A 15,623-nucleotide genomic window follows, 5' to 3' on the forward strand; every position below is an offset into this window, starting at 1 on the left:
TCCAGAACACACATTCCTTCCCGTGGTATTTTCAACAACATTTCTGTTGAAGGCATTCTCTGATCTCAGCAGATCAATACTCCTCAGCCTTTGGAAAGAACTTCACTTCGCCCAGAAATTCCCACATGTGGTAACAGATAAAGATCGAGTCCCTGTATCTTCTTTATTCGTTTAGAAGTTCTTAATGGATTCGAAAGTTAAAGGTTGAGGGATGTCCTGAGACTCTACCAACCTTCCTAGCACTGCCATGAACTTTTTCTACTTTTCTGTCTTCAATGTCCCAATTGACATCACCATTTTCATGCATAACGCATATGATTTTGGTTGTTACCAGTGTGCATGTGTGTACATACGCGCACGTGTGCAGGTTCCAGGTTGTTTCTGTTGCGTGTGTGCATGTTTGAGTGTGCAGTATCCTCTTTGTACATCGAGTGTGCTGTTGGGCAGCCTTTGGTATTTGAAGGAAGGCATGGCTCTGCACTGTTCCCTTGGCGCAGATGCACAAGACACAGCCTTTGTTCTATAACATGGTACTAAAGAATGAGTTGAGATGGGGGAGTGGCTCAAAGGACAGGCATTTGTTACATGAGCATGAGGACACGATTTGATCCCTAGTGCCGCTGTAAATTCTTAACATGGTAGCTTATTGGTATAACCCATATTCCAACTGAGAGATAAGGGATAGAAACAGAACTCCCTGAAGCTCATAGACTAGCTAGCCTCCTACAGACAGCCACAAACAACCCAAGAATGACCCAGATTTCAAATGTGGCAATTACACATTCAACCCCCTAACACATGCACACCCCCTAACACACGCACAAGGACACATAAAAATTATATATATATGTATATATATATGTATATATATATATATATATATATATATATATATATATATACTACACACATGAGTAGGATGATGAGTTAATGGAAGCAAGTGACATTTTTTTTTTTTACTGCAGTGGTCTCACTTTGGCTATTCCGTGTTGAGTCCAGTGCAGCCATGCTGCATTAGCGGAGCTCTGTGTGGTCATGCCAAGCCTAACCACTACAACGGTGCAGTCCTAACAAAACCCTCCAGCATCACCCTCTCTGTGTGACCTACATGCAGTTCTTACACAAGCAATGCCCCGCCGCCTTCCACTGCCTTCGCAGGAGCAAACCTTGACAGACTTCCCATCCAACAAAAAAAGAACAAATTTATTTAAGAAATGCATTTATTTTAACCAGCTCAGCAAGTCCTGATCCTATCTGAAGATCAAAAACCCCCACGGGCTCCATCAAAGATGAGCTGTGTTCCCTCTGTGGGCCAGGGAAGGACACGGATAAAAATGAAGGCCAAATATGGGCCGGGATGGAGTGAAATCTGATAAGACAGATGCGGTGAGAAGAGGGCATGAAGCAAAGTGAATCTCATCCCATTGAGGAGGCAAAGGTAAACAGATGTACAAGATAAGGTCTCTGAAGTGGAACATTTGCAGCCTGAGAATCCTGTGTTTGGGGACTGAAATCTGGATGCCCCCGTTCCGGCTCACTGAAGTGCACTGCATTTGAATTTAGCAGATGTGTAAATTATACACAGCATCCCAGAGCCAAAGGTCACTGCTTGACGAGAACATTCTCTTTAAGGACAAAACTCAGCATCTAAGTCCAGCCTATTCCTCTGGGTGGGGATGTCAAGACATTCATGCCAAGAGGGATGTCTGAATATTTACAGCTTGGAGGGCTTTGAGTGGCAGCGGGACTTGCAAACATACACCACCATATTCCAAGGTGCTAGAGTGGTATGCTAAATTGCATGGCTGATGCCCGGGGGGGGGTTCTGCCACACAAGTACCCTAAGTTCAGTCTTCAAATAAAATAAAATGTCTGCTTGAGATCATAGCTACTCTGTGTGCCAGCTTCCTTTCCTGCTCCTGTGATTAATACACTGACAAAAGCTCCTTAAATAACAAGGTTTATTCTGGTTCACAGTTCAAAGGTAGAGTTCATCAGTGTGGTGAAGGCTTAATGACATTGTGTCCACAGTCAGCCAGCAAGGAGCGATGAACACTCCTGCTGTCTGCGTTCTCCCTTTTATCCTGTACAGGACCTCAACCCACGGAAGGTTGTAATCTGTCTTCTTTTCACCATAATCACTCTATCACACCCAATCTCCACAACCTCCCAGGCATGCCCTGAGGCCAGTGTCCCAGGCCAGTAGACAATTAATAGTAACCACCACACCGTGGCTTTTGAATAATCTTCCATTCTGCAGATGTTAACATGATCAGAGTACAGGAGAAAACTGGAGAGAGAGACTCACGAGAAAGTATATGAAAGGTCATCCTACCAAATGTGCTGGACTCCATAAAGGGCAAGTGGGAAGACAGATGGGAAAGGGGGTTCATGCTGCCTTCCTCTGACACAGTTCTGAGATAAATCATAGTTCACAGTGACCAAAAGCTCATAGAAAACCAACACATTTGTACAGATAATCCAAGGTCAAATACAGCTGCCCTTTCAAGACAAGCAATCACAGAGTGCTATATCCCTACTCTTTGTTTTAAAACTTCACACTGAGATCTCAATCTGCTATCCTATCACCTGCTCTTGTGCAATGTGGCCCAGGGCCAGGCTCCCTGATATGGACATAGGCAATGGAGGTGACTTTAGCAATCACACTAATCCCTGAGATTTCTATCTTACCTTAGAGCCTGGGAAGTTCTCCTGCCTTCGTTACTGTACCTGATCCTACCTGTGACCTTGGGATCAGCTTACCTGAAGACCTGATCAATTGTCACATGGGACTTTGCAGTCCAGCACGGCCTTCTTCTACTACCCTTTACGGACACAACCCTATCTTTGATCTGCATTTCAGTAGAAGCTCCTTTCCGTTGTCTATTGATTGTGACTCCTGGAGTAATGTAACTAAATTGCAATTTTCCTTTGCAGGCTGGGTGTTCCTGAACCATGGGAGTGAGTTATGTGTGTTCCAGTGCTACATCTTCGGAATCTTGTTAAGCTCTGCCACCTTCTAGACCACTGATGGAATATTTAATCTCTGAAATGAGTTGGCTGGTATGATATACAGTGTGGTGAAGCCCTGTGCTGCCGATCTTGCTGGCAATTGAAGATCGGAATCCTCCCATTTGTCAGTACCACCAAGACAGCTCTGAATAATCTTCTGTTGTTTTATTTATTTTGCTCCACTTATTATGAAGATTAAAGGTATATTGAATCAACGGTTTTATTAGATAGATATCATCTGTAAAAAACACTATATTTTCATTAAAGTTGGTGAGGGATTTTTGCACATGTGTGTATGTTGGTATACATGTGTGTACATGTAAAGGTAATAGGATAACCTCAAGAGCTGTTCCTCAGGAACTATCAACCTTGTTTTATTTTGAGACTGGGGAATGGGTCTTGAGAGGTAGGCCAGACTGAATGGCTTTAAGGCCCCAGGAATCCATCTTTGTCTTCTTCACCAAGCATGTGCCAGAACGCCTCGTATTTTAACTTGGGTTCTGGGAATTGCACTCAGGGCCTCATACTTGCACACCAACCACCTTCCCAGCTGAGTTATCTTCCCCAATCTCAAAATGTCTTATTAGAAATGGGAAAAATGTCTCTTTATGGACAGGGGTATGTTAAGAATCTTTTAACGCACCTTCTTTTTTGTTTTTCTTTTTTTCGGAGCTGGGGACCGAACCCAGGGCCTTGCGCTTCCTAGGTAAGCGCTCTACCACTGAGCTAAATCCCCAACCCCATTAACACAGCTTCTTTATTCCAGTGCTTAGACCCGTCCTTTCTAATTGCACCCAGTAACTTGAGGCATACTAATGAGAGCAGATACCCACAGCTACCCTATTTCTATTAGCACCCCAAATTTTATTTAAACACCAAGATGCTGGGGCCATACATATTGGTCAAAATCTTCAAGACCTATCTGTGCTTTAATTGACTTATCAATCATTTGTCTTAAGAATGAACCTCATAGGGTCTGAAGATAATTAGACTTGGGGAAATAATCAATACTGCTTAGTGCTATATGATAATACCCACCTGTCTTTGGAGAAGATTTATATCTGTTCCTAGAATATGCAGATTTATGTATATTTGCTTACCACACTGGTATTCAATAAAAATTTAAAACACTTCATCGTAAGTATGACTGGAGGAGAAACCACAAGAAAAAAAAAAGCCTAAAATAACAAAAAAAAAAAAACCTTTTAAAACAGCTTTCTAAATGCTTCCCAGGATGTGTGTGTATGTGCATGCAAATGTCATAATCTATCAAAGCAAATTAATACTGTTCGGCTAGTAATTAAAGGTCTTCATTAAGAAGTGCTCCCTCCCTCCCCACCCCCATCCGACATCAGCAATAAAAATGCACTGGGGGGCACCAGAAGGTTCTATAGGAAAATCAATAACTTGCCATTTTATAATTAAAAGAGAAAATAAATGTTAGGGGAAAGTCCACTAAATTAGGAAAATTACCTTTAGGAGAGATTGAAAATATTGATTTTAATTTACAAAATCTGTGAACTTTCCATGCCCCATTTTGAGAGACAATTGGAGGCTGGGTGGTTCTTTCTGCGTAAGCTCAAGGAAAATCAATAATTATGTGAGGGGAGTGTCATGAAATCTGTCATGAACAGATCTTAGACTGAGAAATGACTAATGAGTCTGGCTTTCCATCGCTGCCATACATAGGGATAACCTATGAAATATCCAAAGAGAGCCAGTGGCAAGATTTTCCTTCCCCTCAGATGGGAGGCACCCTTCAAATTGCAAGAGAAAGCCAGTCTATTTTATAGCAAGAGACGTTTAGACTGCTTCGTAAATTCCTAGTCATGGGTGTGTAGAAGAAGACATGAGTCGTCATGCCCAGACATCACACTTGTGTAGGTCATCATGCCTAGAATTCATACTTGCCAACTTAACTCATGCCTGGGCCTTCTATTTTTGCTGTGTTTTTAAAAATCAGGGTTTCAATTTTTAATCCATCCCGGCCTCAGACTCAAAGAGACGCTCTTGTCTCAGCCTCCCAAGAGCATGTGTTTCCATGCCAGGTTTCTTGCTTTAACGAACAAATGATTTTTATTGGAGAAAAAAATTCTCATAGATATCATTTGCTGCTTAGGTTTCTTCATGGCTGTTCTCACACGACCAATTCATATACCTGAATGTGGTGGTGGTGGTGCTAGAACAACCCAGAATGATCAGGTGGTTTCTTTTGCACTTTCCTCGTTTGGACTTAAGACAGTGGAATGAACGCCACACAGAGACACATAAATAAAGAATTAATATTTATAAAATACAATGAAACCATGGAATCCACTTATAAAGATCTAAGCCTTGGGGATTGATCAGAACCCCCATTACTTTGGTGAAACCCTAAGGGAAGCATATACCCTTCTCATAGCTTTGTGTTTTAATTTGCAAAACTGCCACAAGGTTTTAATACATCTGTATATGAGAAGTGCTTAGAAAAGTGTCAGCCCACAGAAAATACTGAATACAAATTACCCCTCCAAACTTCCTCTCCTTCTTTCTCCTGGATGCCTCTGTGCTGAGGCTGGCTCCTGAGGAAGTTTCAACTAACGCTCCGATGCTACTGAAGGGGTGCGGATCCTTTAATGCTTGCATGTGTAAGTCAGTCTAAGCCCGCTTCTGTGTTTTTCACAGTCAGAAGGCATGCACTCTGGGAAAGCATCCCAAATAGAGAAGATTGTTGATGCTATCTTAATGAGTTGAGGCAAGGATGACCATCAGGAAGAGTATTCTCCCAAACACAGGAACATACCACAAACACTCACGGGTCTAGAGAAGCTGCCATTGCTTGATGTAGATTTGTGACTGTCTCTGCAGGTGTATGGAAGCCAGATCTTCACTGTTCTTTCTGGGAGATTTTGTATATCCTCAGCTTTGAACACAAGGTACCCCATCTTGCTCCTGCACATATGGCCATGCTTCTAAGCCCAGACATTAATACCTCCAGGAGACATGCCACAGATAGCACAGGCAAGCCCTATCTCAAGTTATGAAAACAATCGGAGGTTGTTCGGAGCTCATTAGGGTCAGCTGATATAACATGTCTGCCTCGAATCCTGAGACTAGGGTTAAATATATCAACTTGCTCATTTTTACTTAACAAACATTTCTATGGTGCTGAATGTGTAGTCAAGGCTTCATGTGGCCCTTCCCTATATTTTAATGAGCTCCTGTGTACTCAATGCTACCATAACCCCTATTTGGGAAACGGAAGCACAGAGGGGTTCCATGACTTGTCCAGAGTCACACATCTGGCAAAAACTTGGGCTGTCTGGTTCATCTTCCATGTTCCTTACTCTCCCCTGTGTCATCTGAGGAGGTTGGTGCACAGTATAATTGTTTAAAAGTCTTAGTGCCAAATGTGCCCTCCCCTATAAGAGTGATCAACCCTGCTTGTGTGGTGCTGCGAGCCCTAGACTTCATCTATATTTGCACAGGAAGAGGATTCACAAGCACTGTAGAGTTGAAATACAAATTTTATCTGCTTCTGGCCCCTTCCCAGATTTATCCTGCATTTCCTTTTTAGTTTGGTTAGTGTGTTAGAGTAGTGATTCTCTTCCTTTCACATCCCCCAGGACCTTAGAAAAAGGATAGGAGTTGGACAAATGGAAGAAACAAACTGAGATTTAACTCCACCAGTAAGCAAGTGGCTCAGATCAACTGTTCACCAATTTTAAATGCTTCAAAAGAGGCATGGCATAGGAAGGTTCATTTCTCACACCCATGAGGTAATAGGCTTTCAAGACAGCATTGATGATAAGGTCTCAGGTGCACTGGCAGGCTAACGCTATCAAAGGAAAGGCTCATAGCCGTGGACACTTCTAGATCCCCCCCACCCCTGATTTTCTCACTGAGTTGTCTGAGTCAGTATTATTTCTTCTAAACAGTACTTGATACTCAGGCAGGGAAGAGGTGAGGAGAGAGGCATATGCATGGAGAGAAGTGGAGAGGAATAGACTTGCTAAGCCAAACTGATTCATGGGGAAAGACGTAAGTTATTTTTTTCTTCCTAACTTTTACATGAGCTCTATCTTGGAAACTCACAGTTTACACATTGTTGAAGTGATGGACTCAAGGCTCTGCTTTAGGAAAGGAAAGCAACTACAATAGAAATGTGTAGTTTATGGGTGGGAACTGCATTAAATTGGGTATGAGCCACCACCCATCTATCCAATGTACATAGTTCCAATGCTTTCCTAGGGCAAATCCATGTGAAATGTCACCAGGAGCAGAGTCCGCGCTTACTTCACAAGGTCACCAGTGACTCTCCTTCAGTTACTGAAAGTTACTCTTGGTTTTGTCCAAAGAAATCATTGAGAACATGTGAGGGTACAGTTCCTGGTTTGGACTGAGCTGCAAAACTCATGATTGAGGGACAGGCAAAGCACATTTAGAAAAGACCAAGCAACACTTCGGCGTGCAAAGCAAAGTTCCTTACCTGCATAGAAGTCGGGGCTGTAGACCGCGCCCACAACTGGATTTAATTTCCAGCCTTAAAATAAGCACAGAAGGATTACATCACATTTGAGTCAGGAACTTCTCTCCCTTCAGGTCACCACAGTAAAAACAGACTGAGAGGGTGTGCTAGTTTGTGTTTGGAAACTCTGAGGCTATGAAAGTTGAACATGCACTACATCGCTTGCAGACTCTGGGGTCTGTGGTTTTGGTTTGCTGCTATTGCAGGGGAATGGAATGAAGAGCCACTGGCCGGCTACAGGTGAACCTTGTGAAAAGGACAGGATTTATTTTCAATCACATCCGTAAATCCACTATCACAATTTCAGCTTTTGTCTTATTTCATATAACATTGCTGGATAATCCATCTCATGGTGCCTGTGTTAAAGTCATAGATATTTAAAAGCTTGCATAAACAGGACTCTTTGAGGGAACGTACTCTGACGATTAGTGTTCCTGATCATGACCTCTAGAGAGTACAGAATTCCAATTCTCTGCTGTGTGCTTTGTGAATAGCAGAGGCACTGTTAGTTTAGCCCCTAGAGAGCTGGCATGGAATACATTTCAATGCAACCAAGAAGCCTAAAAACCTTTAGCAGTGCTAAATACTGAAGGTAACTTTCAAACCACCTCTCTATAACATTAACACTGGTCTCCAGTTTTCTAAGTAGTTATTGGTAGAAAGATGCCTTAAATATGAACTCTGGCTTCTTAGAAATGTTCAATATAGACAAAAGCACACAAACAACCATAAGCTAAAAAGCACATCAAAGACCTGTTGGATTTTTTAAAAAATTTTTCCTTTTCCTTTTTTTTTGGGGGGGTGGGGGGCTTGAAGTATTTCATAACATAAGAATGCATACGCTCTGATATTTCTTGTAAATCCCTGTGGAAATTTCAGTAGTAAAGTGGGTTTTGAGACAGGGTCTTGGGTACCCTATGAATCTTATGAAGCTTGGGCTGGACTTGAATTTCTTATGTAACTTAAGATGGCTTTGAACTTTGGGTCTTCCTGTTTCCTACTCTGAAATACTGAGATTATAGGTTTGGGAAGCCATACTCAGTTTATGATGTGATGGGTTTAGATTTAATGATTCATATATGCCAACTATGCCATTTTTCTAAGGGAACTCCATCCTGTGGGCCCATGTTTCTCAGACCAAGGGCTAAATACCAAAGTTTTTCAATAAATGGACCTGATAAACAGAAATGGCTCCTATCTAGGCGCTGTTCTGCCTTGGATGAGACTCGTTCCCTGTGTCGTTCTCTGTCTGAGCATCTGGCCTCTAGCAGGCGGTGCTGTTTTAAGACATTGAATTGCCTTTGAGAAGTTGGGCCTAGCTGGAGGCAGGGGCATGCTTGGTCTCAGACCTTGAGGTACTTCATGTTGGAGAGGTTGACCATCCACAACTTGAAATTCTGATTAAGTCATCCTCCATTAAGGTCTCAATAGCTGTGCTATATCCCTTATTATCTCTGACCTTTTCTTCTAAACAAGGCTACCCACTCCCAGACAGGGAGCTTGAGTGTCTTTTTGGATATTATGCTTGCACTAGACGCTACCTTCACTTTTCCCTTCACCCTTGAACCTTGATCATTTTCTAGTCTTCCCTGTCAGCCAATGACACTTCTAACAATCGACTCACTTAAAATGCCGCCCAGGAGTTACTACCTTATCTTCCTATCTCAGGTAGTCCATTCATTAAACTTGGGAGCGTGCCTTCCTTCTTTACAATCTGTTTCTTGCCAGACTAGAGTCATAGCAAAGCAACATAAACAATAATTAAAAGGCACCCCTGTGGCTAGAGAGATAGCTCAAGTACTACTCAGAGTAATGAAGCTCAGGCCCCAGCACCTATGTTGGGTAGATCACAAACTCCTAGACCTCCAGCCCCAGGGTAATCTGACTTCCTTTTCTGCCCTCTGCAAGCATCTACACTTGTATGCACTTAATCTATACACCCACACTCATGAACACCCTCTCACATGCACACACATGTACACAGCTAAAAATCAATATCTAAGCAATGGAAGATCAAAGATCCCATTTATCTCCATTCCTCTCCATCCATTCTATTCACAATGACCAAGAAGTATGCAAAAATCACCTGCTCCTTACAGATACTCAAACTTTCTGTATCTTCTTTCTGGACTCAGGAGAGACACAGACTCTTTGCCTTGGACTAGAAGACCACATGGTCTAAGCAGGTCCATTCACTTTGCACCACTGTCCCCACCTCTCCAAGATACAGGGTGTTGGTCTTTTACATCTAAAAACCACCAAGGCTAACTCAACATGCAGAGATTTTTCTGGCCTTGCCTGGAGAACTCTTGGAAACACTATTCCAAGTGTCCTGGTATTATCTGGGTCTCCAATGCCTTTCCAAAACATGATACTCAAGGTCATTCTCCTGCCTCATGAATCAATGGACACTCATTGATTCATTTTCCAGTTACATTTTCTGCATAGCTACTAACAGTACCTAAAACTATTTTCTCTTTCCTTTCCTTTTCTTCCCCTCTCTTCATTTCTTTCTCTTCTTATTCGTTTTCTCTCTCCTTCTCTCATATGTAAACTGAAAGTAAATCAAGGCAACACTGTCAAGCAGAGTCCCAGGCACTTAATGCACATGATAAACACTCAATATTCCATACACATGGACTTAGTCTTACTCTAAAGAAATCAAAAGGTACAAAGAGCTTTTCATATGGTCTTTTAAATAGTCTCATTTCCCTCTGGCTAGGATTTGGTCTCCTTCTGCCCTCCAGAAGTCAAAGGTTCTACATGCAATGAAGGATCTGTTAAGGACTGCCATCTTCCAGTGAAGACAATGAAAATTGCCCTTGAAAGTCACCTCAGAGCAGAATTGCTCAGACTCACAGACTTCAAGAAGACTTATGTAAATGTATGCAAATCACACGCAAATGGACTTATCCTTTCTGTGGCTCCTTCTTGTACCTGGAAGAGACCCCTGGGATAACCTTGCTGGAAGTACAAGGCTGGCACTGTCAGGAGAATGGACAAAATGATTCCAATTTTAATTTCTGAGACAGTTTATGTATGTCCCCAGGCTTCGCAAACTCTGAGATTTTCATCAGGGACATTAAGCCAAACAATGAGGCTTACAAAAGAGAGAAAAGCAGATAAAGTCTACCACTCCCAGCCTCCCAGGGTCCCATCCAACAAGGCAATGGAGCAAATCCCTGGCAGCCTCCTGGAGCTTTACCCCTCTGAGCTCAGCAGTCAGGGAGCTGCAGCTAATCAGACTCCCCACCTCCCCGAAATGTAGCTTGTCCAAGCTTATGTGCTAGTCTGCCTCAGAAAAATGCTGGACAAGATCCCTGGTGTATAAGCCTTGCTCTAGTGACTGTAATAAAACTTTAGAAAATGACCTGCATATATTCTAAACAGGGACCTCGTAGATCAAATGGAGCAGGAGGCAACATCCAAAACAGCAAAGCAGTTACTCATACATTGGGCACATGTGTTGTGTTCTTATATATTTTGAGTCACTGCGTGGGCTTTTTGTTTTTGTTGTTATTGTTGTTTCTGTTAACAACAACATGCATTCATAGCCAACATATAGATTTCACCTAAAGTGTAGGATTTCTGGTTCTCATGAAAGATTGGAAAAAATGGCAACTTTATGATTGGAATCCTTTCAGATAGCTTTATTACAGGTGACCAGAGGTAAATGTTCAGACAATAACAGCCAGCCAAAACTCCCAACTGTGGCCCTCTGTCATCAAACTGTACTGTTCTGTGTACCCAGAGAGAAATCTCTTGTTTCACCTAGTAAACACATCAAAGATAAATGTTTTAGACTGATTTTCAGCCAGGTCTGTCATTCTAAATGTTTGGGAGCCCGAGGCAGGAAAAAAATCTCAAGTTCAAAGCCTAACATGATTATAGCCAACAATGAGTTCAAGGTCAGGGTGGGCAGCTTATGCAAGACCTGTTTCCAAATGAAAAGTAATAACAAAGCTTAGGAGGGAGTTCAGTGGTAGAGATAGATGATAAACAGAAGGAAGCTTGAAGATGTTAGCTGTGAGATGCTGCATTGTGGGTATGACAGGGCTGTGGCACTCATGGACCTGCACTCATGGGAACTTATAGTAAGCAGAGGAAGTCGTGGTCTTCACTGTTGAAGCTACTGTTAAGTTACTCTGGCTCCAGTAGGCAGCTCTACCCTTATACCCAAACAAGTGGCCTTGGCAGTGTGGCCTCAAACCAAAGGAAACCAAAAACAAAAGGCAAGGGCGTGGGACATATGGTGGGACACTTGGGAGAAGAATGGGGTTGGGCAAGGCTAAGAGGAATAAGGATGTAGGTGACTGAAATTTACCAAATGCATGAATGAGACTATCAAAGAATAAACATATTTAAAAAAAGAATAAACAAATTTTAAAAGGAAGTAAAAAAAACCAAATACATAAACAATCAAATATTCTAAGTAAAGCAAAAGCAAGACTGAACTTCTCGGACATGTTTTCTCTATTTCTCCCTTGCTTGGCAGCTCCTTTAACATCTGAATCTTTGCTCCTATAACCTGGTCAGAAAGAATGAACGTGATTGCCCTTTAAGGTTGAGGCTTCTGTGGAATCATAGATTCTTGCTCCACAAGCAGTCAGTCAAACCAAGGCCACTGTTTCTATCTTGCACCATAGTGGAACTTTTCTTCCTCGGAAGATCCCAGTTACCTAGGGTGTTGGGTCCAATGACTGTCCGTTTCCCACTGCACAGAGTCATGCAGGGAGACTCTGAGTAGCTTGGACACATGTCAGCAGCCACTAACAGAGCTCACACCAGAAGCAAAGACTTCCTATCTTCATGATTGGGTATTTTTGCCCAATTCCAGCTTTGTAAAAATTTCTAAGGAAACACAAATCCTATCTAACAGCCATGCTTTGCCAACTTCTAGAAAATCCCTTCAAATCCAGTTCTCAACTTGTTATCCAATGTACAGAGCCCCCTTCTTCTACCCTCTCCCTATCTAGCCACAGACATGATTTTAGAAGAAATGGGAGAGGGGGAGGGGGAAAAAGACACTAATTCCCTTTTTGAGGAGCTTTCTGACAAGTGTAATTTACAAAAACTTCTACTTCTCCTTCTATTGTCTTTTATAATATTAGAACATCTTTGGACTACCTCTCATATCCTCCACACTGATGTCAGCCACAGCCTTCTGTAGCAGATCCCCCTCCACAGGCTTCTATGTCACTTTCTCGTTACATTAGGACCAGTCCTGGCATCATAGAGATCCCGAAACCATTGAAACCTCAATTGTATGCATAACTGAAGAAACTCAGGAACGTGACATTGGCAACTAATTTTTTATTACAAAACTTGAAGATTGGCTTCAACGTTTGACGACTTATAACTTTGGGAAAGGTATTATTTCTATGTTTTATAAATCATACATGTAAGGAGGGAATCGCAAAACGATTACTCTCTTATTCTAGTATGGCTTCATAGGTACCAACATTTTATTCTCTGTGATGGTTTGAATATAAAATGCTCCCAAATGGCTTATGTGTCAAGGGCCTGCTCATCAGATGATGAGGCTGGGAAGTGATTAGATCAGTCATAGCTAAGGTATTATCCTCCTGAGGGATTCACTACATGATGGCATTGGAGGGACGGGTCGAAAATGCAGGCTCTTTAAAAGTTGACCTGAAGGAGTATGTCTGTGAAGGATACTCATGGTTCTTGGGTCCAGTCTACATCTCAGCCTCCTGTTTACCAGAAGAGGAGTGGTCTCTGTTGCACATCCAACCATCCTGATGCTCTCACACAGTTCAGAGCCCACGGAGGAGCCATGGGCTCCTGCAGGGGCCCTTAGAAATTACTGGTTAAAGCACACCTTTTTCTTTATGCCAGGCATTTGCGTCACAATGACACAAAGCTTCACTACCACTGTCTCTGACAAAACCCACACCCTCCTAAAGATTTTAAGGACCTTTATTTTTTCAAATTGTATTCAACTATAATTTGAAGAAAATTCTAGGCATAATGGCAATACTTCAGTGTGAAAGAAGAGGCTCCATTCACTACTCATGACCTTTTTTTGAAAGACAGATGATGATGCTATCTTTCCAGGGCCTTCACTTAGGTGCAGAGTCTTTGAAACATCTTACATAACACACAGTGTTACAGAAATACCAGCCATTTTGAATGGGCTTTGACTTGTGCTTAAAATTCCTATAGAGTCAGTTTTCATTCCTTGGATGGGAAATTAATCAATTACACTTCCTTTAAAATAAATACATATATAATTGCATGGCTGATGGAATAACATTTGATTTCTTTGTTTACATTTATATGTATATATGAATGTATTATAGTATACATATGAATATATGTATATGCTTGTATGTATGAGCATATGGATATGAATGTATGCTTGCATGTATGTATTATAGTGTGCATATGAATAGGTATGTGTACTTGGAAGTATGTGGATGTGTGTGTGTGTGTGTGTGTGTGTGTGTGTGTGTGTGTATGTATGTACACATGTGTGCATGCCCACATATACAGATGGAGCCCAGGGTGATGTCACCATGTTCATGTTTTTCTACATCTCTCTTCACCTTATTTAATAAGGAAGATCTCTTATCTACCTATCCAGCTTTTCCAAGATTTTCCCCATCTTCTCATACCTCAGATATAGATATTGTGACAAACATCTACTTGCCATTTGCACGAGTGCTGGAAATCCACACCCAGCCCTCATTCCTAAGTATTCTACCCACTGAGCCATCTTCCCAGTCTCTTGTATGTCTGTCTTTCTACTCAACCCACTTTCACACCTTTCCACCACACTCAAGTACACTTATAATTGTGCAGCACACACACACAAACATGAATGTGCACACATACATGCTATGCCATGAGTTTTTGAATGTACAATATGGGTGGATGTCAGGGTGAACACCTTCTAGTTGCACAGCTATGAATTTTACCCAAAGAGAAAATCCCCATAAACATGTAATTTCAGACATGTTGGGGGCTCAGAGAAACTATTTATATACTTCAAGGGCACGTCCTCAGCTGCCAAGGCTGGGGAAACTGGACAGCAGAATAAATTATTATTCTTTCCTTCCCATGTTACATTAAAGGTATATATATGTTTAATAGCATTGCTTTTGAAGATAAGAACACTGACATCATCAAATTAGTTTCCATCAGCAGAAAAGATAAAAGAAAAAACTATAAAATGCCAATGTGTTTGTAATGGTACAAAATTAGAAACCAAAATAATCAAACATCAGTGACCACTGGGGATCTGAATCAACCTGTGGAAGGAATGCTATGTAGCCATGAGAAGAACTTAGCTCTGTCTGTCTGCATGGATCAGCATCTAAGGAAGTCCAAATTAATTCATAAGAGCTGATTCAAATCTATGCTGCCATAAAGGTATTTATGTTAGGAATGTGTAGATCGCACTGTGAGCGCTGTGCACACAGAGCTATGTGTCTATGTATGTCTAGACCTGAAAATGCAAACTGAATGATAGAGGAAGCGAAAGCCAGGCTGGCAAGAGGACTTACCAAAGCATTTTCCACCTTCTTTCCTCCCTGATTATTTTCTGCCTTAAAATAAGTCTATGTTTCATGTATAATTAAAACTTTAAAAATAGAAATTTCATACATTTTCCTGTTGTGTGTAATAAAATTACATTATTTTTAAAACCTATAAACCAAAGATAAATATCTTTTGGTACTGATATTCAACACAGCATTACCATTTTGGTAGAATTACTGACAATAGCTGAAATTATAGTGTACATGCGGTTCATTATTCGGGTTGGTTTTTCTCATTATAATCCTACAGTTACCTTCAGACAGCTCATTTTAATGGATGAAGCAATTCTATAATGTTCTTATATTCTAACTTGCTAGAGAACTTCTCTTTACACATGTGTTGAATATGTATACATGTGACTAGTGTGTGTGTGTGTGAACATGTACACAAGCTTGGAGGCCTGCACAGAACTTTGAGTGTCCTGGTCTGTGGTTCCATGACTTTTTCCTATCTGAGGCAGGGTCACTCATGGAATCTACTGTTAAGCTAACAGCCAGACAGCTGGAGTGATCCTTCTGCCTCCACCCTGCATGGAGTTGTC

At 41.6% G+C, this 15,623-nt stretch overlaps 1 protein-coding gene across 50 annotated transcripts in view; it reads right to left on the bottom strand.

Moving 5' to 3' along the window:
• Positions 1 to 15,623, bottom strand: part of Rbfox1 (RNA binding fox-1 homolog 1) — a 1,541,605-nt gene that overhangs the window by 96,801 nt on the left and 1,429,181 nt on the right. For all 50 annotated transcript variants that reach the window (XM_087571332.1, XM_087571337.1, XM_087571339.1 and 47 more), the window contains 1 exon segment: positions 7,481 to 7,534. In XM_087571332.1, the coding sequence (XP_087427458.1) occupies positions 7,481 to 7,534 (54 nt within the window).

Source organism: Rattus norvegicus, chromosome 10 (assembly GCF_021556685.1).
Source record: "Rattus norvegicus strain SHRSP/BbbUtx chromosome 10, alternate assembly SHRSP_T2T, whole genome shotgun sequence".
Lineage (NCBI taxonomy): Eukaryota > Metazoa > Chordata > Mammalia > Rodentia > Muridae > Rattus > Rattus norvegicus.